Source organism: Mastomys coucha, unplaced genomic scaffold (genome assembly GCF_008632895.1).
Source record: "Mastomys coucha isolate ucsf_1 unplaced genomic scaffold, UCSF_Mcou_1 pScaffold22, whole genome shotgun sequence".
Classification (NCBI taxonomy): Eukaryota; Metazoa; Chordata; class Mammalia; order Rodentia; family Muridae; genus Mastomys; species Mastomys coucha.
This window is the reverse complement of record NW_022196905.1, coordinates 164824538-164849613: the sequence shown is the minus strand read 5'-3', so window position 1 is coordinate 164849613 and position 25076 is coordinate 164824538. Positions and strand designations below refer to the sequence as shown.

General features: G+C 46.3%; 1 protein-coding gene and 1 long non-coding RNA gene across 2 annotated transcripts in view; one reads left to right on the top strand and one right to left on the bottom strand.

Annotated features, from left to right (window-relative positions):
• LOC116069028 overlaps positions 1-10838 on the top strand; it is a 26125-nt gene extending 15287 nt beyond the window's left edge. Inside the window, exons 2-4 of the long non-coding RNA XR_004109802.1 lie at positions 3129-3336; positions 8612-8792; positions 9113-10838. This is a non-coding gene — a long non-coding RNA (uncharacterized LOC116069028). The remainder of the gene's footprint in view (positions 1-3128; positions 3337-8611; positions 8793-9112) is intronic.
• Sfrp1 (secreted frizzled related protein 1) overlaps positions 10285-25076 on the bottom strand; it is a 39082-nt gene continuing 24290 nt past the window's right edge. Inside the window, exon 3 of the mRNA XM_031339296.1 lies at positions 10285-13761. Within this exon, the coding sequence (XP_031195156.1) occupies positions 13439-13761 (323 nt within the window). The 3' untranslated portion in view covers positions 10285-13438. The remainder of the gene's footprint in view (positions 13762-25076) is intronic.

Here is a 25076-nt window from a genome sequence, read left to right as displayed (position 1 = left end):
CCACCCCCATGAGGTTTGGTTTGGGTTGGGTTTTTTGTTTGTTTGTTTTTGCTAGTCTCCAGTGATGTCCTACACAGTCTACCATTTAAGGTGACTTCTATGTATACTCCTGGGGCTCCCTCCAAGTGTCACTCATGTCCAATCCCTGCCTCAAAAATCCCAGCGACATGAGCCTCCAGAGTCCCAGTATCTGTATCCTGAACTACTTGGACCAGCTGGGGTCTGCCTCGGTCCATCCACTCTGCTTGCATATGGCTGCCAGCAGCCAGAGCAACCAGGCACCCTCCTTTTCCTTCTCTCTTGGGCTGCCTGGACCAAGTGTCTGACGATATTTACTCACGTGTCTTCTCCATGGTTTGGGTATTTGTGGCATAAGAGCAATTGCAGGCGCTGTTAGCACTTGCTGGGCAGAGGTTCAAGTTTTCCTGATCCCAGCTTTCCTCTGCTCTTTGAGAGGGTACCCACTTGCTGTAATTCCTCGCCAATCAGACTTAGGCAGCCTGTTGTGTCTTCTCTTCTCTCCCACATGGTTGGAGACTTGTATTGTTCACAATTACTTAGATTGTCCCTATCAAGATAATATGCGTTTTCCATCTCCTGTCAGGATGGGTCATATTTCTCCAGTTTAAAGGGGTGGGGAAGAAAACTAATCAGAGAGGGCTATAAGGAAGTCCTTAAAAAGAGATTTAATAGAAGTCTGTATGCATGTCTGTCTTTCTTGACATGTCAAGGAAAGGACGCACTGGCACCAGGGCAGAGGCAAGGAAGAGACTTCCTAATGGATCCCAAGAGAGAATCCCAGAACTGGAAGATGAGCACCCCAGCAGGACAACCAGAGGGCAGAGTGTAGGCAGTTACTTAGAAGGCCCAGTGAGGAAGGCTGTTCTGGGAGGGTGCTGGAGTGGCTATGGGGGTGGAAACAGCAGCTATGCTGAGCCACACTCATGGACATTCCTTCTGGGACAGATGTGGGCAGAAACCTTGGAAGCAGAAATTGAAAGGGCACTTCCATGTCCCCTGGAGGATGGGAGAAGAGGTGTTCAGAATTTACAGACATCCCAACGGCAAGAGGCTGTGAGTTCTAGCACACCAGAGGATTCCGTTGGGATGAATCAAGGACAGGTACAGTGGAAAATTTCAGTGGGTGTACTTCCCCATACACCCCACCCCCAGCCCCACCAGCATGGGGGAGAAACAGTGAGGGAAGAGACAGAGACATCCACCCACTCTTTCCCATTGCAGTTGTCTGAGCCACTGGAGCTGAGGCTGGGCAGTCTGCCTAGAGTAAGAACTTTTTAAAAAATATTTTAAAAGGATTAGTCTGAAGTATTTGGTCCACAACTATGAGAGTGATTCTTAGTAACTGGAAGGGACCATAAAGCTACAAAAGACATGACATTCTTACTCTATTTCAAAACCAGTTCATTCAATAAGCCCATCGCACAGTACACATGGGAAAGTAGTTGGTACAGAAGAGATGGGACCGAACATGGTCACAAGAGCACGGTGCTGCTCGGCCTTTCCTACGTCCACCTATGGCTTTACCTCCAGGCTGGTGCCAGGACACAGCTCTGGATCTCCTTACTGCCTAAGGGTGTTCAACAGGCACCATGAGATTTGCGTCCTTACACCACCAAGAAAACTGTACACAGATGCACAGACGTGATCTGTCCTTTGTGGTCTCCACGAAGAGGAAAAAGAAACAGATTAGGTGGAATGCAGCCCTCAGCAAAAGATGTGCCACTTGATCATGTGGCTGGCTAGTAAAATCTTTCCCAGGATGACTCCCAGGGTCCTCAAATTACCCTTTATAAAAAAACTTTTTTTAAATTGTTTAATTGTATAAGTGTTTTATCTACATGCATATCTATGTACTATATGCATGCTTGGTGCCTGAAGAGGACAGAAGAGGGCAGAAATTCCACAGGGCTTTATAGAAAGTTGTTACTTGACATATGGGTGCAGGGAGTCAAACCCAGTTCCTCTGAAAGAGTAATTGATGCTCTTAACTACTGAGCTATCTCTCCAGCTCCTCCATATGGATTTACACTTCCCTACCGACTCATGATGATGGTCATCTTTCCACATGTCCTTTTGTATGTCTTTTTAGGGAACTATCTATTCAAGTCCTTTGCACATTTTCTAATTAAATTATCCAATTATTTTGTTGTTGTTGTTGAAGCTTTTTATACCGTTTGAACAATAACATCTTACCAAGCATATATATATATAATCTGCAAATTCTCTCATTCTGTGGGCTGACACTTTTTTTCTAGAAATTAGATTCCCAGAAACTTTAAATCTTTTGATGTAACCCCATTTTATTTTTTCTTTTGTCACTTATAAGAAACACTACTTTAAGCCAATTCTGTGGCTCTTCTCAAAGACGTTCCTGAGAGAAAAGGAGATCAAGTCCTGCTCTGATAATCATGATAGGTACAACTTCTTTTTCAGCCTTGTTCCTGCCGAGCATCCCTCAGCAGGCTGGGAGGTAGGCCCCCATCCATCACTTGTCCTGGCAGAGTCAGTTCGTGGAGTTAACAGAAACTCTTTCTTTGCATATGTGTGCTACAGGGGGAGAAGGGGTGTCTTTCTGTATTTTTATTTATTTTATTGCTGCCTGGTTGGGCTTTATTTTGATGGTGATCATTTTGTTTTGTCTGTTTCCTGCCTTCTGAGTATGGTTTTTCAAGTCATATAGTGAGAAACCTTGAAAATTATCTTCACATATAATATCTGAAATGAACCAATCAGGCACTTACTCAGAAGAAATGCTCCCAGAATTACCAGACAGCTCAGATTTTGACTTCTCAAATGAGGAAAGATCTTCCTAAAAAGTGAGTGATAGTGCAGACATTTGGTCTCTTCCCAGACAAGCAGGCATGAACACCTCAATGAGCATGCTCTATGAAGCATCATTATCCAGAGTCCCAACTCTGTTTTATAAGCCTAAGTTCTGGTCCAATGTCATCCACTAAGACTTCTGCCAGCGAAATGCTGAGAAACCAGCCTTCCTCTTATTTCATTGGTAAGTCAGCAGATGATGGACATCGTCTGTGAAACAGTAATCCTCAGAATACACATCTACTGAGTGAATTTGCCATTTTCTTTTTGTAATGGAAAAACAGATCTAGTTTAATAGAAGATGACATCAACCATTGACTTCAGACACCGGGATGTGAGGAAGAGATCCTAGGCAGGCACAAAAAAGCTATGGATGCTGTCCAAGTTCTCCACCCTTCCGTAAGAATTTTCCTTTCCTTAAGGCCTTACCAATGCCTTGGTCCAAAAACACGCTAAGATCCAGCAGCTTCAACTCTTCCCTCTACATGTCAGGTAAGAGGCTGAGAGCAATGGCAGTGATGGGTTAATTAGTACCTTATGATTGTGGTGTCTACAAACAAGCCAAAGTGATTGTGAGACATACTGAAACAAGGTGATCAGTGCACGGTCAACTTACTACCACACACCTTTGTACTCCGTGTAAAACAAGTACTACCAGAAGAGGAAGAAAGACCTCAGGGCAGTCACACTGCACAGTGACACCAACATCACCTGTGGAGCTTGCATCCTAATGCCTGTACACACTGACACAGATACATAGCATAAACACACACCATGCTGGCTGGTTTTATGGCAACTTGACACAAGCTAGAATCATTTGGGACAAGGGACTCTCAATTGAGAAATACCTTGGTAAGATTTCCCTGCAGGAAAATCTGTAGTACTATTGAAAAATAATCAGTGATCAATGAGGGAAGACCCAGCCCCTTGTGTGTGGTGCCACCCATGAGCTGTTGTTCTTAGAATAGCTGGCTGAGCAAGCCAGGAGAGAACAAATCAGTAAAGAGTGATCCTTCACTGTCTCTGCTCTTTCAGGTTCTTGCCCTGTGTCCCTCAGTGATGAACTTATTATAGGCTGTAAGATGGTATAAATCTTTTCCTCCCCAAATTACTTCTGGTCAGTGTTTTATCATAACAGTAGAAACCTCTCTCTCTCTCTCTCTCTCTCTCTCTCTCTCTCTCTCTCTCTCACACACACACACACACACACACACACACACACACACTGATACCAACACAAGCTCTGATGTCACACACAATCACCTTGATACTACTGCATACACACACTCCCCACACACAAACACATTGATACCAACAAGGCTCCCATGCTACACACAAATACCCTGACACTGCTACTACTATCTCTCTCTCTCTCTCTCTCTCTCTCTCTCTCTCTCTCTCTCTCTCCTCCCTCTCTCTCAGACACACACACAGAAACACACACACACACACTGATGCCACCCACAAACACACTGATACTACCACACACACATACATTTTGATGTCACATACACATATACACCCTGATACCAATATACTCATACTCTGATACTGTCACCCACCCACCACACACAAACGCCATGATGCTTCACACACACCCACGCCTCTACACACACACACACACACACATACCCTGATACCACCACTCATAACAACAAGAGACCCATTCTTCTGACTCCAGTTTAGGGCTTTTTTTTTTCTCTCTCTCTCCTAACATTCTCCTCCTTAAAAATAAAAATGAGAAATGGGGCAAAATCCCAAGACTCCCTAAAGAATTTAGCTGCTCAATTTATGATCTACCACTGTTCCCATTACAAACAAGTTTCATATGCACCATGCAAGCAAAGGCACCCTACGATCCCAGGAGGAAACCGGTGCTCACGGGAGAAGCTGATGGGATCTCAGCTGCAGGGCAGCAAAGCCAGGCTTGGCGTGTTTACTGCAGAATCTGCGTGCTCCCAAGACCTACATTCATTCCGAAAAGGAGACACGGGTCTTCCTTTTTCATGTAGCCTGGCTCATTTTCAGCACAGGTCAAGTTCAAATGCTTCCTACAGCCTGGACAACGATTGGGCCTTGAAGAACACCAGGTGGTTCTGATTATGTCTCCTCCAGCAGAGAACCCAATCAAGTCCAAGGTCGAAGTTCCCTGTCCCTGCCTTCCAGGCCCAAGTTCCAATACAGATGGAATGCAACTGCCCTGGTTGGGAAGCAAAAATCTCGATTTCTTCTTTCCACCTACCTTTTCTTTTCTTCTCTTTTCTTTTTTTTTTAGAGAGAGATCTATTTATTTGTTTTATGTATATGATTACACTGTTGCTCTCTTCTGACACACTAGAAGAGGGCATCAGATCCTATTAGATGGTTGTGAGCCACCATGTGGTGGCTGGGAATTGAACTCAGGAATCTCTGGAAAAGTAGTCAGAGCCCTTAACCACTGAGCCATCTCACCACCCACCTACCCTTTCACAACAAGAAAAAGAAAAGGGAAAAAAAGGAGAGAGAGAGAGAGAGAGAGAGAGAGAAAGGGGGAGGGAAGGAGAGGGAGGAAGGAAATGAAAAGAAAAGAAACAAAAAGAAAAGAAAAGACTGGCTTAAAAATGAGGCCCCAGAGATTAGTTTGGACCTCGCCACCGTCTGTAAATCAGCATTTTAATGAGTTAAGTGCACATGAATCAGAGACACAAGGGTCACATTTCCTCTCAAATATTTGAGGGTGGGGGTGTACAACACACTCGAAATTTGGCCTAATCCAAAATCAGGAAGCAGGCCAGACCCTTGTCAAGCCTCCCTTGTCCTGATGTTTGGCTCAGCAAGCAGGACTGGTTCCCTCGCGGCCCTTAACCCCGAGGTCCTGCCACAGAAGGTGCACATGATAAATCCCAGCAACCCAGGCCAATCCACAGCAAGGATGGCAGTGGCCAGGCCGAGCAGGGCGGGCAAAAAAACGAGGAGAACGGAACAGTCTGATGGGGAAATTTCAGTAGGAAACCGGTAATTACAGGAGAAGAAGCAGGTGACAGTGGTCATTTCAGGGTAGCAGAGAGTTAAAAGGCAGAGCAGCTTTTTCTCTGGAGCAAAGAAGGGTGGGGGGTACTGGGGGCAGAGCTGTGGCCTGTCTCTAAGCCCAGGGGCGACTGTGTGTGTCCTCCTTACCTTTATTTAGAAGCTGAACCCATCCCCTATGGCTAAGTCTACTTCTCCTGCACAAACTCCTCCTCTGCATCCATCAGGCAGGGAGGAGCAGACATCAGATGAGGAATCGTACCCGCTCCAGACCCAGCTGGCAGTTCAGCCTGAGGACCCCAGAAATGAGCAGGTTGAGAGAGAAGGGTCTCGGCGCAGAACTCTGCCCTTCAACTCAGGACAAAGAAGGCGTCACAGTAAAGAAGGTCTAGGAAGGAAGATTCCTGCTAGGAGCCAGACTTCAGCACTTCACCACCCTATTCCTCCATGGAGTTCTGGCACAGCCAAACTAAAGCTAGTTCCTCACCTGGGAAGAGATAGTCTTTCCTCCCATCAGCTAATGAAAACAAACATGGATGTCTTGTCCTGACGAACATCAGACCTGACCATCTTCAGTCTCCATCGGAGAATGTCCTCCTCACTGCTACCCAGTTCCCTAATCATTAACAGCTTCTGACACTGTAGGGAGAAGGTGGCTTAGAGACTCCTGAAAGGCTGCAGAACACTTGTACTTCAGACATGGCCAAGTTGAAGACAGGGCTAAAGTTTTGAACTACAATTTCTTTAATGAGGCTCATTGTTTACCTCGAGCCAACAACTAGCCAGCTCCTCCTCTTCCTCCTCCTCCTCCTCCTCCTCCTCAGGAGCCTTAGCACCTCCCCTAAGCCTGACCAAAGTTAAAAGCTGATTTGCTACAGTGTAGCTATTGAGGAATAGCTAAAATAGCTAAATAGCTATTGAGGAATGGTAGGCGCTAAACCAGGGTCCCAGTAGCCCCAGGCACTAGCCTTGGGTGGAACGTCAGTGTAAAACAGCCCCTTGGGTTTTTGCATGCAATTCTCCCTTCATTAATTCAGATGATGAATTTATTATCTAGGCAAAGAATCTGTGTAATATCTGCAGAAGACTGAAGCAGCAAAGTGGAAACTGAGGCCCTTAAGCCATCTTCCCCCTTTCTCGCCAATCTTTCCTCAAGTCTGAAGAATCACTGAGTCTTAGTGGGCATGATCAAAAAGTGTGGCAGAGATACACACACAAATGTCTCTGTGAGATCCCCTGCCCTTTCTGTCTCTGGGAAGGAGAAATTGAACATACAGCTTTACATTTGGATCATTTTCTGCACGCCCTGATACCCAGGGGTTCTCAGAGAAGCTCTGGCCCTGGGTCCCACTGGCACTCAATAAACAGGCTTCCTGGAGGACCCCAGACACTACAAAGGCCCTGACACAGGTGTTTGCAAGGATGGAGGCAGAAACTTTCCCCAGAGCTCTCCCAGAAACCCCTAGAACCGGGCCATGTGAATTCTGATCCTTTCCCAACACCCAGACTGGCTCATTTTGGTGGTCAGGTGATGGGAAGGTCACCCTGATTAAAAGCACCTGGTGGTGGTGGGGTGGGTTACTGTTTAAAACTGCTGGCTCCTCTCCCCTTCTTCCCACCTCCTTTCTCTCCTTAAACACACACATGCAATGCTCCCTCCCTCTATTTAAGCAAACAACTCTCTCCGTGATTAAGTGCAGCCCCTTCTTATCTAAATACTACACAGATGTATGAAGACATGGGAGCTTTCTGCTCCTAGGCAGAGCTTGCTCTGAGACCCGCCTTCTCCAAACTGACACAGAGCAGCCTTCCTTGGCCTCCGCTGACAGAAAGTCTAATGCCTGCGACCTAGTAAATCAGCCGTGCTTGGCACGCTGTCCTCCATTTGTCAGATAGGATTTTCCCGCCAAAGACTTCAGTCGCCCTCCCCAACTGGGCTTGCCACACAACAAGGGCTTGAAACTGCCCAGATGTGAGCAAATGGAACACAAAAAGTCCTACCTCCGTTGGCAACTTCCTGTATTACTTCAAATGTCCAGATAACACCTTCAGGTGGTTAACTCCAACAGCCACTGGAGTGAGAACCAGGACCCTTAAGGAGGACATCTTGAAATGCTAATAGAGTGCCAAGAAGGGGGAGTTGGGGGGAGGACGACAAAAGATGGAATCTTCCAGTGTCCTAGGAATTAGAGGAGTCTACCCCAAAGGGATGGCACTCTAGGGCTGAGAGTATGCCTTGGGTCTGGCTCCCAACCAAGGGGGGGGGGCAGGGGAGGGAGGGGTGAATGAAGATTAGCCCCTGAAATCTGGGTTTATGATCAGCAGTTAATCTTGTTCTCAATTCCAAGGACTGTTCATATCTTGAGTTCTGAGGGGTTCCATAATGAGGATTCCCAAGGCAGGATTGTTGCAGCAGGTGCAAGGATACCATGGAGCCTCCCTCCGAGAGTGTCCTTGCCCAAGGAGCACTCTGCAGACCCTGGCTCCCATCACCCTCAGAGGTGTGAGGTCCTCAGAAACATTGAGATCTCCATCTTAGCTCTACAGAACCTCATTCTGCGCTTGTCTTATGTGGCCTGTGCTTAGTTAATCTTAGAAGAGCCAGATGAGCCCCACTGTAAAGGGGAAAACCAAAGTCTCATCCCTTTCCTCTCAGTCCTTTCCTTTGACGAATATTAACGTCACCCACAGTACTTGCAAGATGCCTTGCAGCAGTGCGTGCGTTCTTGTAGCAAATAACTACCTGTCTCTTGTTCCCAAGCCATGTTGGTGCTACTAGGATGTTCCAGCAAAGATGCAATGAACCAGGCTCTTAAAACTTGAACCCACTGTAATGTGCTCAGGAGAAATAACTAGATCGTGAAGACTCTGACCCAGTGAATAGTTCAATCCACTGATGAATTATAGCTTTGAAAGAACTGTTTGGAGGGGAACTGCAAAAGGTAAGATCTGGCGGAGGATAGATCACGGGGTAGTGTCCTCCGAAGCTTCATCTTTTTTAGCCTGGTGCCTTCCCTTTATGACTCTTACATGTTTACTGTATGTCATGGGCAGCTGCCCCAGTGAAGAGAAGGCAAACTAACACATGAGACCCCATTACTATCCTTCCTAATCAAGATTTCGGGGGAAGGGGGAGTCAGAAACTAGATATGGGCATGCTGTTGCCCATGACCACTCTCCGTGCCAAAAAAAAAAAAAAAAAAACCGTTCCCCTTCACTCTTGTGATCGTCACCGGATGATCGACCCATTTTTCTTCTTCAGAAGCAAATGTAGATTTGGTGGCATGTCTGAATCCCCCCATGTGGAAAGATGGTGAAGCCAACATGACTCGGACCCATCTCTTGCTGTCCTTTGATAAGAGGTCTGGGTAGTTCCTTGAAGAGCGGTGTGTGCTACCCAGAGTCAGGTCAAGCAAGCTAAATTGCCAACATGCCACAAACTCATGGCCCCGAGGATCCTGAATTCCCCAGCACCCCACAAAACTGAAGCACATTCCTTCACACCTGTCTTCGCAGATGTGCCAGTTTGTTAGAAAGAGAATAATCTGAAGCATTGCAGCATGGTATGGATCATGGCAGTACGGCTTCTGTAGGGGCGGTGCCAAGCCCAAAGGAAACTCTCCCTTTAAACCACAGAACTAAAAGGAAGTACCAATAGTCTACTTGGCCGTCATGCACTTTACCAGAATAGGAGAGTATGTGAAAATCCTCATTTCTTGTCTAAAACAAAACAGAACAAAACAAACAAACAAACAAACAAAATGGCGTGGTTGTGCCTGGATGAAGTTTTGATGCCTTGGGCACATTTGGAGAAAAACTACTAAGTTGTTCTGGTGTGGAAGTGCTTTTTGACCAGAGGGCATCATCCGATGGATCTATCACTACAATGGAAGAAGCCCAGTGCCAAAATAAACAGCCTGGGATCAGCAAAACATGTCACTCTGGGTACAAAGGCAGGCCCGGTACAGAACTCAGCCCATACAGTCGAGATGCTGGGACTGACGGGACTGACGTCTAACTCCAGCTGTGCCCATGGGCCCAAAGTCTTCTGGGAATCCCAGCCACATCACACCATATTTTTCATCCACAAAGTCCCAGATGGGACCACAGCACCAGATACAAGCCAATCTCTTAAGTTCTCGCTGATAATTTGAACATGAACTCTAAAATGGATCAGTTGGGAGAGGGCATCTGAAACAGAAATGTTTGGCAGAACTGAAACCCACACAGACAGACAGACAGACACCAGGCTTATACAGAGATGGCTAGTGGGGAAGGAGGGCAGAGAATGCCCGTGATCCTTCCCAGGTCTCTTCCACCCGATCCCACCCAGCTAGGACCAGAAAACACCATTGGAGCAACTCAAGGGAACGTGCCGAGTGGGCGATCGTGGGAGTAGATGACAGGGAGTTGGGTCAATCACAACTCACGCTGTTATTGATCGAGTGATTTTAGTGAAGTGAATACATTGGCAGGGAAAAGCATGAAAAACAAAACACATCTGGGAATTACTATTAACATACGTGATAACATCAAAACATCTGGTCAAACGTAGTTAAGAAACAACACGAAGGAAATGGAATGTAAAACATCTTCACAGTATTCAAAGCTTTTTATAAAAGGCTTGGGCTATAAAGCGGAGTCCGCACGGGTGAACTAGGGCCAACAGGAATTCCGGATGTGCTTAGGGCCGGCAGTGCCAGGTCAGAGTGGCCAACATGCCATCGTGGAGATGTGGCCTCGGGTCTGCTTCTGAAGCCCATCTTGAACCATTTCCAGCTATAAAGGTACAATAGAGCATCCGCTTACATGGAGGCTAACAAGAAGAACGGGTTCTAGCTTTGGGAAGCGAGATTTCTGTAATTTACACATTCATAGGAAGCCTGGAGCTGGGCTTAGACTTTGCCCCAGGGAGGACCTAGTACGAACCCACCAACCATGAGCTTTGAGGATTGCTACAGGTTTGAAAAAGTAAAATATTCTTACAATTCTTGCCTCCGAGTCTATTTTCTAAGATAACTACTGATAGTTTCCAAAAGTTTGGTGGGTTTAGCTTTCCCTGCCTGTCCAGAGTGACTCTTTTTTAAAGCTTTCCAAATCTGACCCTTTCTTTCGCTGGCAACGCTGGTCAGAGGGCACATGGACTGCCTCCACTGGAAGCCAGGGACAAAGCTAACGAGTCTGCACTTGGTTTGTTATACCTTCTGTTGAAAAGGACAAAGACTGCTGATCATGCAGCTTTGAGCCCCTAAATAGCCTCCCTTTTTGTCTGGAACTGCTGATGTAGTATAGACAAAACTGGTCTGTGTGTGTCTGAGATCCTCACGCGTCCACAATGGAACTCCAAAGCCGGGGATTCTGAAGTGGGGCTGGGAGGGGAGCCGCTGCAGTTCATGAGATCAGTAGACTGTAAATCCTTTCTGAGAAGGTTGCCTCCTACCCGAGGATTCCTAATCTGGAGCCACCCAGCACAGGCCCTCACTTTTACTCTGTGAAACTGCTAACATCCCCAGAAAAATTCATGTAGGCAGCCCTCCGACCCTTGGGAGAGCCCCCTGCCGCATGATAACACTTTGCCAGAACGAGCAGACCCTCACCAAGAACTGAACTAGCAGCTCAAGGCCCAGATCTACACACTCATGAGATTTTGCACTTCAGTTGGACAAGGAGAAGGTAGACTATTTCTAATTGCTAATGCACATACACATTTTTCAAATCATCCACAATTATAGGCAAATCACTTAAGGTTCCTAATAACGTTATGATTAAGGTTGGAAGAATTCTTAAAAGTGTTAAGATAATAAGATTACTAAACATGAAGTTAATTAAGTCACTACCCCACTCAGGTCTGGAACAAGGTTGGCATGGTGACTTCTCAGGCTGGAGTCTTTCAGAAGTAACCAGAATTTTCCTGTGTCTGTGTCAGTCCAAGGCCATTAGATGACATGATTCCTCACAATCAATGCTGCCTCTGGATTGAGTATGGCAAAGAGACAGCTACTGTGGCCGGTGAGATGTGGTAGGGTGTGAATAATCAGACTTTGGTGGAAGAAATTAACTTTTTTTTTTAAAGAACTACTCGGACAACAGGAGTAAGGCTGCCTAAGAGAACTGGAATATGTACATCACTTATTAAGCATACCAACTTTGAGAAATACCTTTGGGCACTTGGGAAAACTGTGGATGGTTAGTTAGCCTTTGAAACCATCTCCTTGAATAGGGCACTTAAGCCTTAAAAGAATGTGACTGGAGGAATACAAAAGTAAAGGTGGAGGGCTCAGGCAGGCAGCGATTTTAAATTTGTCTGAATTGTAGACAATCATGTTTAAGGAAAAGGGCTCTCCTTGCAGAGCTGCAGAGTCCGGGCAGCGCTGTGAATACTGTGTCCTCCCACAGCTATGCTGGTTCCAGGATAGCCAGGCACACCACCGATGCCACGCCCATCTCCTCCACAGCACATGCGCGGAGTTGCCTTCCACAGCACATGCATAGACAGTGTGCGTATTAAGAGGGCAGCCTTGGGCAGTCAGCGACGACATTAGTCTTTGAAATGCTCAGTGTGGACTTTTACCCAAGCCTTGGAGGATGTGTGTGGGGTTTTATCCCTGCTTATGTGGCTGTTCCTTTTTGAAATGTGACAGACGGAATTACAAAGTGAGGCCGTTCACACCGGATCCCCAATCACCCTGGCTCCGGACCTGCTTGACATTCTGCATTTGTTCATTTCTTCCACTATATTTTTGAAAACTAGCAACCATTGGCTTCTCGCCCTGAAATGCCTCATGTCTCTTCATGCCCACACATCTCCTCATACAAAAGCAGATAGATCCCTGCCATCCTTGCATCCTGATGGACTGGCAGAAAGTCCACCTGAGACCTACAGTTTCCTATCGAAGGTGGCTGAGAACAGAGTAGGCAGTGGCCTCCTTCCAGCCCCTTATCGATCCCATCCTGTATTGGGATACCCTGGCTACTTTCAGAATTTTGTGTGTGTGTGTGTGTGTGTGTGTGTGTGTGTGTGTGTGTTTGCGCGCGCACTCTCGCGTGTACGTACGTGCGTGTGTTGAAGGTGGTGGTGGTCTATCTAAGGCAGAAATAGAGGGGGATTACTATTACCAAACTGAAAGCCACCTGACTTGGCAATGATCAAAACCTTCTACCTAAAAAGGCTTAGACTCCACAAGTAATTGGTAATGATGTCCAGAACAACACAGAGCTGAGCAACCGTCCTCCTGCACTTCTTTACAATCCGTTTGTTTTTTTGTTTTTGTTTTTTTGTTCCAAACCAGCAAACATTTTCTGTTTTATGCCCGAGGCTCAGTGAAAGGATTCGGCCTCTCCTTTGCATGGTGCCTGCTGGCCCTGCTGCAGCCCTTAAAAAAGCCTTTCTAATCTAAAGGGCTGTGGCCTTAGCTGGATGTGGCTACGGAGGGAAAGGGAGAGGGATCGCTGTAGGAACAGAGCCAGGTGCGATGCAAAAGCCACAACTGTAATGGGTGAGAGCAGTATGTGAACCCCGAGAGCCAGGGTCAGCCACGCGCCCACACCCTCACCCCAAGCCACACTCCCTCCCCAGTCCGCCCCAGTGTCACTTAAAAACAGACTGGAAGGTGGGACACTCATGGCTTTTCATTCTTTTCATGAAGTTTTTGAATTCCTTGTTTTTCTTGTCCCACTTGTGAATGGCTGTCAGCAGGTACTGGCTCTTCACCTTGCGGCCCATGATGAGAAAGTTGTGGCTGAGGTTGTCCAGCTGGTGGCAGGGACAGTCGGCACCATTTTTCAGGAAGAGCACGAGCCGCTTCAGCTCCTTCTTCTTGATGGGCCCCAGCTTCAAGGGTTTCTTCTTCTTGGGGACAATCTTCTTGTCACCATTCTCCTTCTTCACTTCTTTGATTTTCATCCTCAGTGCTAGGGTGAGAAAGGGAGGCAGAGAGGGGAGGGGAGGGCAAGGATGAGAAGGCGTTAGAACAAAGCACTTAACATTCAACCTGGTCCTACACAAAAAGTAAACAATGTATCTCAGTTACCCAGTGGGCTACTGAGCTGCAAGCACCCAGGGATTGCTGCGGGCCACCAGGACCCGTCTCAAAACAATGCTGGTTTTCAACATGTTAAGTGGGATGATTCAGAATCGGAAAGCTAAATAATCATGTTTTCTGTCGTGAGCAGAATATAGATGGGGAGAGGGAGGAGTGCAGGGCGGGGGAAGGGGGATGGAGAGGAAGGTGGCTTGTGGTGAGGGAAAGAGGGAATAGTAAAGGAAAGGGAGAATAAGAGAGAACAATGGGAAGAGATACCAGCAAAGTATAATACCCATGCATGAAAATATCCTAATGAAGCCCGTTCTTTTATAGGCCAAAGCAATGGAAAAGGAGAAGAGGTCACATAATTCAACTTGATGTACATGGTCAAATGTTATTAAACTTGTTTAAAGAAATATCTAAAGAAAAACATTTAAAGAAAAAAATCATTCTAAAATTTTTTTAGAAGAAAGTTAGTGGTTTGGGTTTTATTTATTTTACTTTTTGATTTTTCAAGACATGGTTTCTTTGGGTATCCTTGGCTGCCTTGGAGCTAGTTCCAAGCCTGTAGACCAGGCTGGCCTCAAATTCACAGAGATCCTCCTCCTCCTGCCTCCTGAGTGCTGGGATTAAAGGCGGGTGCCACCACTACCCAGTGGGGTTTGTTTTTATAGCATCCCAAACAAGGAAGACAGAATCTGTGTACATACACAGCAAGGGAGATTCAGAGAGCAGTTCAAACCGTATGCCGGGGTGCAAGCAACATCAATGTCCAACTTTAGCACAGGCGAAGTCAGAATTTCTCTAACTGTATGTTCAGCAAAGTCTGCCGGAGGGGACTGCCCACTGACCAATAAGCCACAGACGGGTGCCACTGAGGTCTTGTCTGCCAAAGGACCCATGCCTAAATAACCTCTTCTCTGACTCCCTGGCTGCTGGGAGACGGCCCTAGGAAACACATCCAAGGGATGGACGCTCAGCACATTTCCTATGGGCTAAGAGCTGTTTGTGTTCTCAGAACAGGAGAGGGGAAAAGCCTGCCCGTCAGATCTCCTGCCTCTCTGTGTAGTCTACAGATTCTGTGTTACTTTTCTATATGGGGCACGGAACACATTGCGCCACCAGATGCTAGGCTCGCACTCTACCACTGGACTTCTCCCGGCCCTGAATATTATTTAACCTATGCACAGCTCCTTTCTGAATATTATTTAACCTATGCACAGCTCCTTTCGTGGGGCCATACAGGGCCCAGTGATTGAAGATGTTCTAAGCACACATTGTTGTAGTCGGTTAGAGCTAGCCAACACCACATATTGGAAATTGGGAAGCCTCAGGTAGCAGATAATCTGTACACCCTCTGAATTCTTTTCACAACAGTTACCAAGCCTTCCACCCCCCCACCCCCCGCCATTTTTAATAGCTCAAGACTTCCACAGCATTCATGAAGAAAGTCTTATTTTCGAACCACACGCTGTAGCTAGTGATTCTCAAAGTGCGAGGTCAACCTGTAAAGACACTTGAGTATTTTTTTTTTTATTTCTCTAATGGATGGTTTATAGTAACTCCATGAAGAAAGGATAATTGCTTTCCCCATATAAGAGATGAGAAAACTGACCAATCCGGCCAGTCGATTGGTTTGCTCATTTGTTAATTTTAAATTCCAACCTGTGTGTATTAATCAACTGTCCATTATGTTAACAAATACCTGAGCTAAATAAGCTCTTGTGAAGGAAGAAAGGTTCATTTTGGTGGGGTTCCAGTTTTCAAACCATCACCATTGTCCCATGGGCCTGTGGCAAGACAGCACATCATAGCAAAGCCACATAAGAAGAGAAAGCAGCTAGCCACATGACAGCTAGAAAGCAGAACAAAGCAAACTAAAACCAGGGTGCCCTAAGACAGGCCGGCAATACTCAAGTCCCACCTTCTGAATGTCCTACTAGCTCCCAGAGTGCCACAGGCCAGGGACCGAGACTGTAACACATAGGCCTCAGGGGGCTATAACCAAACCACAGTGCCATTACTAACTGCACACTTCCGATCACAGGGCTGGGCTTCGAAATCTTTGTGGCTTCGAAATCCTTTAAATGAACCCGAAACTTAGAGTGCTCATTAATTGGATCAAGAAAATAAAAGGCTCAGATGGGCTCCCAAATGGGATGAGAGGCCTTCTGGCTGAAAGAGACCATGCGAGGAGAGAATTTACTACTGATTGTTCTGTTGGATACAAGGCCAAACCGTTGCTGCCCTGCAAGTAAAAAGGAAGAGTTAAGAGTCTTGAAAGTCAATCTTCAATGACTAATGGCTAAGTCTGTGAACTCAAACCAATCTCCTATTGCTTTCTTTTTCTGATGAATAGACACCCAGATCTTGAAGCCTTCTTAAATCTTGTATAATGTCTCAGGCCTGAGAGACATCTCATGCCAAGGCCAGCAGGAAGGTCCCAGTGGACCTTTGTGAGCAGCCGTTGAGAGCTGTTGACCTCTCAGCTCTTCTGGAGTTCCCAGGTGAGCCATAACTTACCAATGAATTCAAAGTATCAACACCTCAATCCCAGGGGGTCACTGCCAATGGCTTTGGATTTGGTTGAGTCTCACACCCTGTGAGGAACAGAACAATTGGAAGCCAGCCGCTGGGTTTGCAATGAATACACAGCAGAGACTATCTCTCCAAGGCCTGCCCCACCCCAGACAGGCCCAAACTGGCCCACAACCTACCTCAACTCCCACTGTTGGCTTACAGACCTTGAACCTGGGAGTTCACTTGGAAAAAAAAAATTTACTTGTTCCAGTGCAAAACTTGCTGAATGGGAGAAGTTCTTAGAGGAGTTGAGTGAGACCAGCCAGAGCATACTCACCACGTGGGCCAAAGCCAAGCCAATCTCATCTCTGCCCCCTTCTGCCAAGTAGAACCATTGGGATGGAAAAAAAACCCACCCAACAACAACATTTCCTATTGTTTGCATCATGGCTCCCTTTCAAGACCTGTGAGTTAAAAGCTTAGTCCTTAGGGGAGCTGTTAGGAAGTAGTGGAAATGTTCTCGGGGTGGGTGAGAGGTCTTTAGGTCACTGATGTGTGCCTTTTGGAGGTAACTGTCGGAACTCCTCCCTAGAACTTCCTACAGTCTTTGGGACTTTCTGGTCACGAAGGAAGTGGCAAGCAAGATGTATTCTAGCTGTGATGTACCAACTCTAATGGGGCACCAGGCCAACTGACCATGCACTAAACTCTCCTGCATAAGTTGGTTCTATGAGGTATTTGCTGTATCAGGAAACTAATCCACTACTACTTAAAGAAAGGCTTCAAAGTATTACAGAGTAGCAAGGAAGTAAGAACAACGCCAGCCCTTCACAGGTCATCTCCAGCCCAGGTAATTAGATGATGTCCAAGCCCAGTGCGCAGAACCAATCTACACTTTAGAATTGGTCAAGTACCACCTAGATTACCATGAGAGACTAATGCACATACCAGCAAACAACAGGGGACCTTCTTTACTGCAGTGAAATGTGTCATCATTTACTGAATACCCAGCATGCATTGTGCTCTCTCTCAAGATGAGCACAGACCAGGTGTTCCATCTACTACAATGGTTGTTAACCTGTGGGTTGCAACTCCCATGGGGGTGGTCACATATCAGATATCCTGTATATTAGATACTTTACATCATGACTCATAACAGTACCAAAGTTACAGTTATGATGCAGCAAGGAAATAATTTTATGGTCAGGGATTAGCACAGCACGAACTGTATTGTATTAAAGGGCCACAGCGTTAGGAAGGTTGAGAACCTCTGCTCCACTAGCTTTTGCTTGCTAATCACAATGACTGTTAAGCAGTCATTTTGAGTGTTTTATTATAATCAAGAAGAGCCCGGGCTACACAATGACAGCACAAGGCTGCAATTTGTAAGAGGAGCAATCAGGATTAGAACCCGCAGCCAAGCCCACAGTCCCTGTGCTCTCTTCACCAGCCATTATTATGTTTAAAACGCTTTTGCTTCAGTGGAAACTATTTCTTGATTGTGCTGCTTTTAATCACAACTTTAAAAAAAAAAGTTCCTTTGTCATGACCATGTAAAGGAATTTAGTTTACATAGGTGGGGGAGCAGTGCAAGGAGGGGGATTGATGGAAATATGGTACGCATTAGGCTCTCTAGTTCTTGGCTATTTGGCTCACTTTCTTTTTCAAGGTGGAGAAAGTAGGGAAGAAGGCACATATGGCCAGAATTGCTAACATCTTTCCCTGGGTTTGCTTTCGGCTTGCAGATTACCAGCAGTGTCTGATAAGTAATTATCCATCCAAAGTTAATTTCTTCTCATCTCTAAATGCCTGGGCAAACTCCTCCTCCTCCTCCTCCTCCTCCTCCTCCTCTTCCTCCTCCTCCTCCTTCTCCTTTACCACCACCACCATCACCACCACTACCAGCAACAGCACCATGGCACGAAGGCAGAAGTTGGTAAGAATCCAGAATAGCCAGGAAATCGATCACCGTTGCTCTCCAGTCTCATCATGCTTACTGCCAACCCTCTGGGAAATTCACCCATGGACAAGTTTGCAGTGCAAATGGTAGTAGCCTTAAAGACTGCAGGGGGCAGCAGCTACAGGACACAAAAGTGTATGGACTTAAAGCCTGGCTGCCAATGCCTTGAGTCTCAACTTTCCTTCTTTAAGAACAGTATGGTTGTTGGTATGGCTTACGTCATTTCCAGAACTCTGCTCACCTGCCCTGTTAGATAAACACTACATTGTAACTAACCTTCGGGCTCCAGATTCAGCCACCTTAAAACAAAAGAAGGAAAAACTGGGCAAGTAAAGTGATTCTTTTTTTCCTCCTTAGCAATGATTTAACATACCCCAAGGGTAAAGTATCACTCTTATCTACACATTACCGCCAGCCAACAATTCAGACGCTCTGAAACTTTGAAAAACTCCAAACTTGAGGTTGCAATTTGTACTGTTTGAGTCTTTCTCAGAAATCTTAAAACAAACGATCTCTTCGGTCTGAGTACATCTGAGCACATTTCAGTAGACCATGAAAGCTTCATTCCACTCTCAAGTCACTCAAACCATGTTTTCTGCACACAAATTACACTCTCTTGACAGCCTCCCACAAGGCTCGGCCATATTTCTGAGGCCACAAGGAGAATCTGAAAAGTCCTAACACTCGTCCCAAGCCTGCACACCCTTCCAAATCATCTCTTCCCCTTGACCTCGTAAAGGTGTCTGTCCTTCTTCAGGTATAGCCATTGGACAAAAGGCAGCTACCAGCCAAGAGCCGTGCTGGTAAACAGGCAATAAACTGGTATGGCTGTAGGAATCTAAGAGGAGAAAGTAGAAACCAGGAAAGCAGTGGTGAGTGTGGCTGAGGGAGACAGCATGCTTGAAGCACATCTGATTACAGGTAACGGGTACAGTGAAGGGTAAGACGCAGAGAACAAAAGAAAAGGGAGAATCCCACAGAAGCATCTTGGCTGGCGTGTGGGGAGAAGAGTTATTAGAGAAGTGTCAGAGACAAAGATTAAAAGTGAGCAAAACAGCCTAGCCAGCTGTTTCAAATGGAGGAGACACCTCCCATCCTGTGCTCTGAAGAATGTGTCTAAAACCGGACTGCCTGGTGATGCAGGTCACTGGTGACCTGTACAGGCCAGGATCTGAGCCAGTCGAGGTTATTCCAGAGAGCTGACAGCCAAGGGGAAGGAGAGACCAAAGCATTCCCTGCAGACAGGCTCTGAATTCTTGGGATGTCTGAGAAGAGCAACAACCACTGAAGATCACTAGCCAAACACACTAAGATGAAGAGCACACAGCACTTGGCTTCCTCCTGAAGTGAACTGAAAATCAGTTTAAAAATAACAGACAAAAACAAAAACTGCAGGAGCTGCAGAGATAGATGGCTTAGCAGTGAAGAGCACATGTTGCTCTTGCAAAGGACCTAGGTTTGATTCCCAGCACTGCATCGTGGCTGACAATGATCCATAACTACAGTTCCAGGGGATCCAGCATCCCCTTGTGACCTCTGTGAGTACTAGCTAGGCTTGCGCACAGGGCACAGACAGACAGACAGACAGACAGACAGATATATGCATAAAATAAAATAAATAAACCTTAAAAAAAATAAAAATAAACCAAACCCATGCAAGAAAATGGTAAAGACAATAAGAATGCATCAAGAGCATTCTAGATAGCAGAAAGCAAAAGAGGGTCAGACTTGGCTCGACAAAAGACAAGCTGAAACCAGCTGCTTACAGAGAGAGGTGGCTCATGTTAGCAAGAGTAAGCTGGTCCCCAGAGCCAGGGCCACAGGTGCTGATGGGCTGGCCCACAGGATGCAGCTATGAATTCAAGTCGAATCTAATCTTACCACCTACCCCAGCGGCAGCCAGAGTTTATTCTAGATGGCAGGCTTGCATGGGGCAGAGGAAAGGGATGGAGTGCTAGAGATGTCACAGCATAGCGTAAGAGAGTGTGTGGTAGAAAGTGGGACCCTCCGATCTCGGAAGACGGAGTTTCCAGACCAGTGAGATGGCTCAGCAGTTAAAGGTGCTTGCTGTCTAGTCTAATAACTTGAGTTCACTTCCTGGATCTCAAACCACAATAAGAAAGAACTCCCACGAGTCGTCCTCTGACCTCCACATATACTCAAATAAATGAATACATACATAAAATATGATAAAAAATGTTTAAAAGAACACTGATCTACATTTCTAAGTCAGGGGTTGACTGGTCTCTGTCTCTGACTCTGTCCCTCTCTTTGAAAAATCTAGTAGCTCAAAAGAACAGACCAGGTTTTGTTTTGTCTCCCTTCCTTAAAATTGTCAATGAGACTCAGCAAACTGCAGACTTACTATAGAAAGAGCTCTCAACTCCAAACTTCTAAAACTCAAGTGTCCAAAGAATTGACGGGATTTTGAGGTAAGTCTAAATGTGAATGATAGAGACCAAAATATTTTTTAAAAGAATGAAAAAAGAAAAGGATTTCAGAGATAATAGAGAGAAGGTAGAAAAGCATAAGCAATCTTTAAAATGTGATGTTACTACATTACTATATCACATAACAAGAACAGAAAACTATTAAAGAAAAAGTTCATAGAACAGGACTGTGTTTAATACATGTGTTTTAAGACAAGTTTAAAAGCATTTCCTGAAATCATAAACAAAGTGGCAGAGAGAGAGGGGAGACAGGAAAAAGATAAAAATAGACTATCAAGTCAAGAGTCTCTATGTCCAAATAAAGGGGATTACAGAAAACCTAACAAAGTGAGGACATCAAGGAAATAACACAAGCAGTTCTTTCAGATGAAGAACATAAATTCTCAGGTTACACAATTCCCAGCTCATAGAATCATGACATTTAGAAACATAAGGAATTTAAAGAAAAAAAAATGACATTTTTAAATACACAGAGAAGACCATATATCCATTTAAGCCAAAGGATCCGGTATCAGGATGGTACTGGATTTTGCAACAGCAACCCTAAGAGCTGCAGAACAATGAAGGAAAGGCTTTAAAATCCCCAAAGATGATCCTGAGCCAAACCACCAGTCAGCACTTGCCAACGGGATGTAGACATCTTCAGACACTAAAGGGTTAAATAGTAATCCCTATGTGTCTTTCATGAGGAACCTATTTTCTTTTAATGAGGAAGTTAATGAAAAGAAGTGTAAGATTCAGGAAAATGAAGAACTATCATATCAAGAAGCCCTAAAAGAAGGCTTAAAGGGGCTTCTCTGTAACACTTGGCACAGCCGTATGGTTTCAGTCCACCCAGACTGAAGCAAGAGGCAAGGGAAAGCTGGGGAGACAAACTGATGTACAGCCAACAGGAAATAAGGGACAAAGAAAAGAAAACGAGGCAATTACTATCTCAAAGGAACATGAAGGGATAAAGGAAAGGAGACACAGCAGTGGTGCACTTTATTGCTAGGTTGCAAATAATGTCTACATAGCGCCAAGAAATTAAACTGCATGCACATTAGGCCAAGAGTGCCATGTGGCTGCATTAGGGAAGACCATGTAAAAGAGACCATCTTCCACTTGAGTTGCAGAAATGTCAACGAAGGTTGTGAACAAGGAAACAAAGACACCAAGCCCTGCAGGCCCTGGTACTTGCTGCAGTCTGCTAACCACCTCCAGAAACTGTAGCAAAGGAAACCAGTCACTTCTGGTTCCTGACCTTGGGGTGGGAGAGCACGGGGAGAGAGCTGCACTTTTGCTTTGTTGATTTTTCAATTTTGTATTTTGAAGCGCAAAATGCATCCATGTTTTAGGAGTGTATGGTCTCATGCAGGACGGGAATGAGTCACGGAATGTGAGCTCATAATGGAAACAGAGACTATACATTTCCAATTTAAATGAAGTGGCTCCGGGTTTTGGGGGGGGGGGCTCCTTGCATAAAAACTTCACTTTTCAACCTGTTTGTTTTCTTTCTTTTTCTTTCTGTTGCCACTGATTTGTTGTCTTGTCTTTCAAGCGGTGAAGGAGAGGCAAGTCACACATCTTGTCATCTCCCGCCACTCCCAGATGAGAAATCCATTAGGTCAGAATGCGCTCTGTTTACTTTGAACTGGAGTTCAACTTACTCCCGACTAAGTCACGGAGCTGGGAACCCTCAGAGCCCTGGCTACCACCTGTCCTGGCCCCTGCCCAGAGCTTCAGTGGTTCCTGGAGCAAAAGTGGATGGATGTGGACCACTGACCCAACCCCTGTACACACTCTTTCCAAGAGCACACATGAGCACACACCAGGGGCAGACACCAGGGTGCCTAGCCTGACTCCTGAGAGACTTGCTTCATCCTAATTGCTTTCTGTTTCAGAGAGGTTTCCAGAGAGATGATCTGGGGAGCAAGAGCAAGCTGGTTCTGGAAGCTGACAACCTGGCTGCACTGGAGTCTTTCATCTGCAGAGATGGCTAACCATGGTTTAGGAAGATGGTTGCCGATGGGCTACAGCATGCCACCACCATATGACAGCTTGCGCAGTTCCTACAGTTCCTATGGACCTTCCCAGGTTAAAGTGTGTTCAGATAGCAATGCTTCACTCAGCTGTGGGAACTGGAGGGCCAGCTCTCTGCTTCCTCTTCTCCGTTCATAAATCTCCCAAGGCCTGAGGCGAGAAACACCTTCCCTGAACACAACTATGCAAGTGAGATTTGGTAACAGGCTGGGCAAGGGCTTTTGGTGGTAAGAGCTGCAGGCCCAGAATGCAGCAGAGGGCCTGGTCAACCTGGAGGGCTGGCTTTGAGACACAGGGGCCCAAACGCGTCCTACCAACCCAGCCTCCCAATGTCAGCCTGATAGAGTTCAGTGTTCACACCAGGAGCCGGGTTGTAACACCACTGATTTATTTAACAAAGAAAAGAGCTGCCGCTACTCAGTTACAATAACTCAGACTCTATTTCCTGATCACAAACCTACACACTACATACTTCCAGGCATTTCCTGGAATACTACAGGACATACGTTATACAAATAGACAGACAGACAGACAGACAGGCAGGCAGGCAGACAAATAAGATTGAAGGACCTGCCTAGCTCTACAAAGAACAACAGGTATTGAATTTTCAGGGATGCATTTGGAGTCCATTTAATTAAAGATGTCCTGCTTTGTAGACCTCAGATAACTAGAATTTAGGGAGCTGGCCATAGAAAAGAAGTTTATCCTCCTAAATACACACACACACACAAACACACACACACACACAAAACATGCATGCACCCCAGCAGTTTCAGAGTTAGCCATCTGGAAGTCCACTGATAACCGTCGGACTCCATGGACTACTCCCGCTCCCCCACTCACTCAGGCTGCTGAAGCAAACTGGAACTCCCACCTGGAGACCAGAGTCATGGCTCTGTGATTTTTATCTCCGAAGCATGGCTCTGGCACCAAGAATTTGAACCCCTAAGTAGAACCAAGAGCTTTGGTGCTTTCTTCTCCCAGAGCCAGCATAACTGCCCCCATCTCCCTACCACTCAGGAGGCTGAGAAGTTTCCCTTAAAGTCAATCATTAGGATTGACTGAATCTTGGCTCCAGTCCAGGCAAACCTGCCAAAGGATTGGAGCTGTCCCCCACCGTGAGGTCACTGAACATCCAGCCCCCTCCATTCCATCTCCTGGGGTTCACAGGAATGGCAAAGTCACAATGTCTCACAGTCTCTTGGGAGGCAAGAGACGTATGGGAATTCAGAGCCCATGAACTGCGTAAGCCATGAGCTCTCAGCCGTGACTGCAAGCACAGGTCTCAACCCTGAACGTTAGCATCACTCAGAAGGCACCTTAGGGTGGAGATGCCTAAGACACCCTCCCTTCCTTGCCCCTTCCCCCCTCCTCCACTTCTCCCCCAGTTTCTGATTCAGCAGCCATAGGTTAGGACCCAATAATTCACACTCCTGATAAATTCCAGAAAAGCTGCTGCTGCTGCTGCTGCTGGGCCTGCACCAGCTTGAGAAACACCCAAGGGGTTTGCAGTAAGGATCATAGCAGCATTAGCAGTCGGTGAAGTCCTCGGGCCCTCGGGCCCTCAGCTGTGGTGCTCGAAAGTCAGAAGACAAAGGCTGTTCTAGCAAGAGACAGCGCACTCTGGGAGAAAACAGGCCCCCACCCAGAGTTAGCAGACCTCAACAAACCCCACCCGCAGCTTCTCCACGGAACACGTGGAAAAGCACTTCCCTTCTCTGGCTCTCAATAAACACTTGCAAAATGAGGGAGGGAGAGACAGTTGGGTGTTCCAGGCCTGCAGTCTAAATCTAAATCTTCCAGTCTGCGCGTCACTGTCTTGGAAATCCAGTACTGAATCCCAGGCCACCCAAGATGTAAATATTCCAGATAGCCCAGGTGACCTTCACTGCTCATGTCGCCCAGGGATGTTGCCTGCATTTATCCCAACCAACCCAGCCATACACTGACAGACAACAGCCCACGAGGATGACCTTAGTCCAAACTCAAGGACAATCACAGAGCAGGACCCGCATCATACACTCCAAGCAGGCCTTCATGTCATCCCATTAAAAGATGGCAAGAAGCCGGGCAGTGGTGGCACACACCTTTAATCCCAGCACTTGGGAGGCAGAGGTAGGTGGATTTCTGAGTTCGACACCAGCCTGGTCTACAGAGTGAGGTCCAGGACAGCCAGGGCTACACAGAGAAACCCTGTCTCAAACAAACAAACAAACAAAAAGATGGCAAGAGAGAGGCCCATGACAGGGA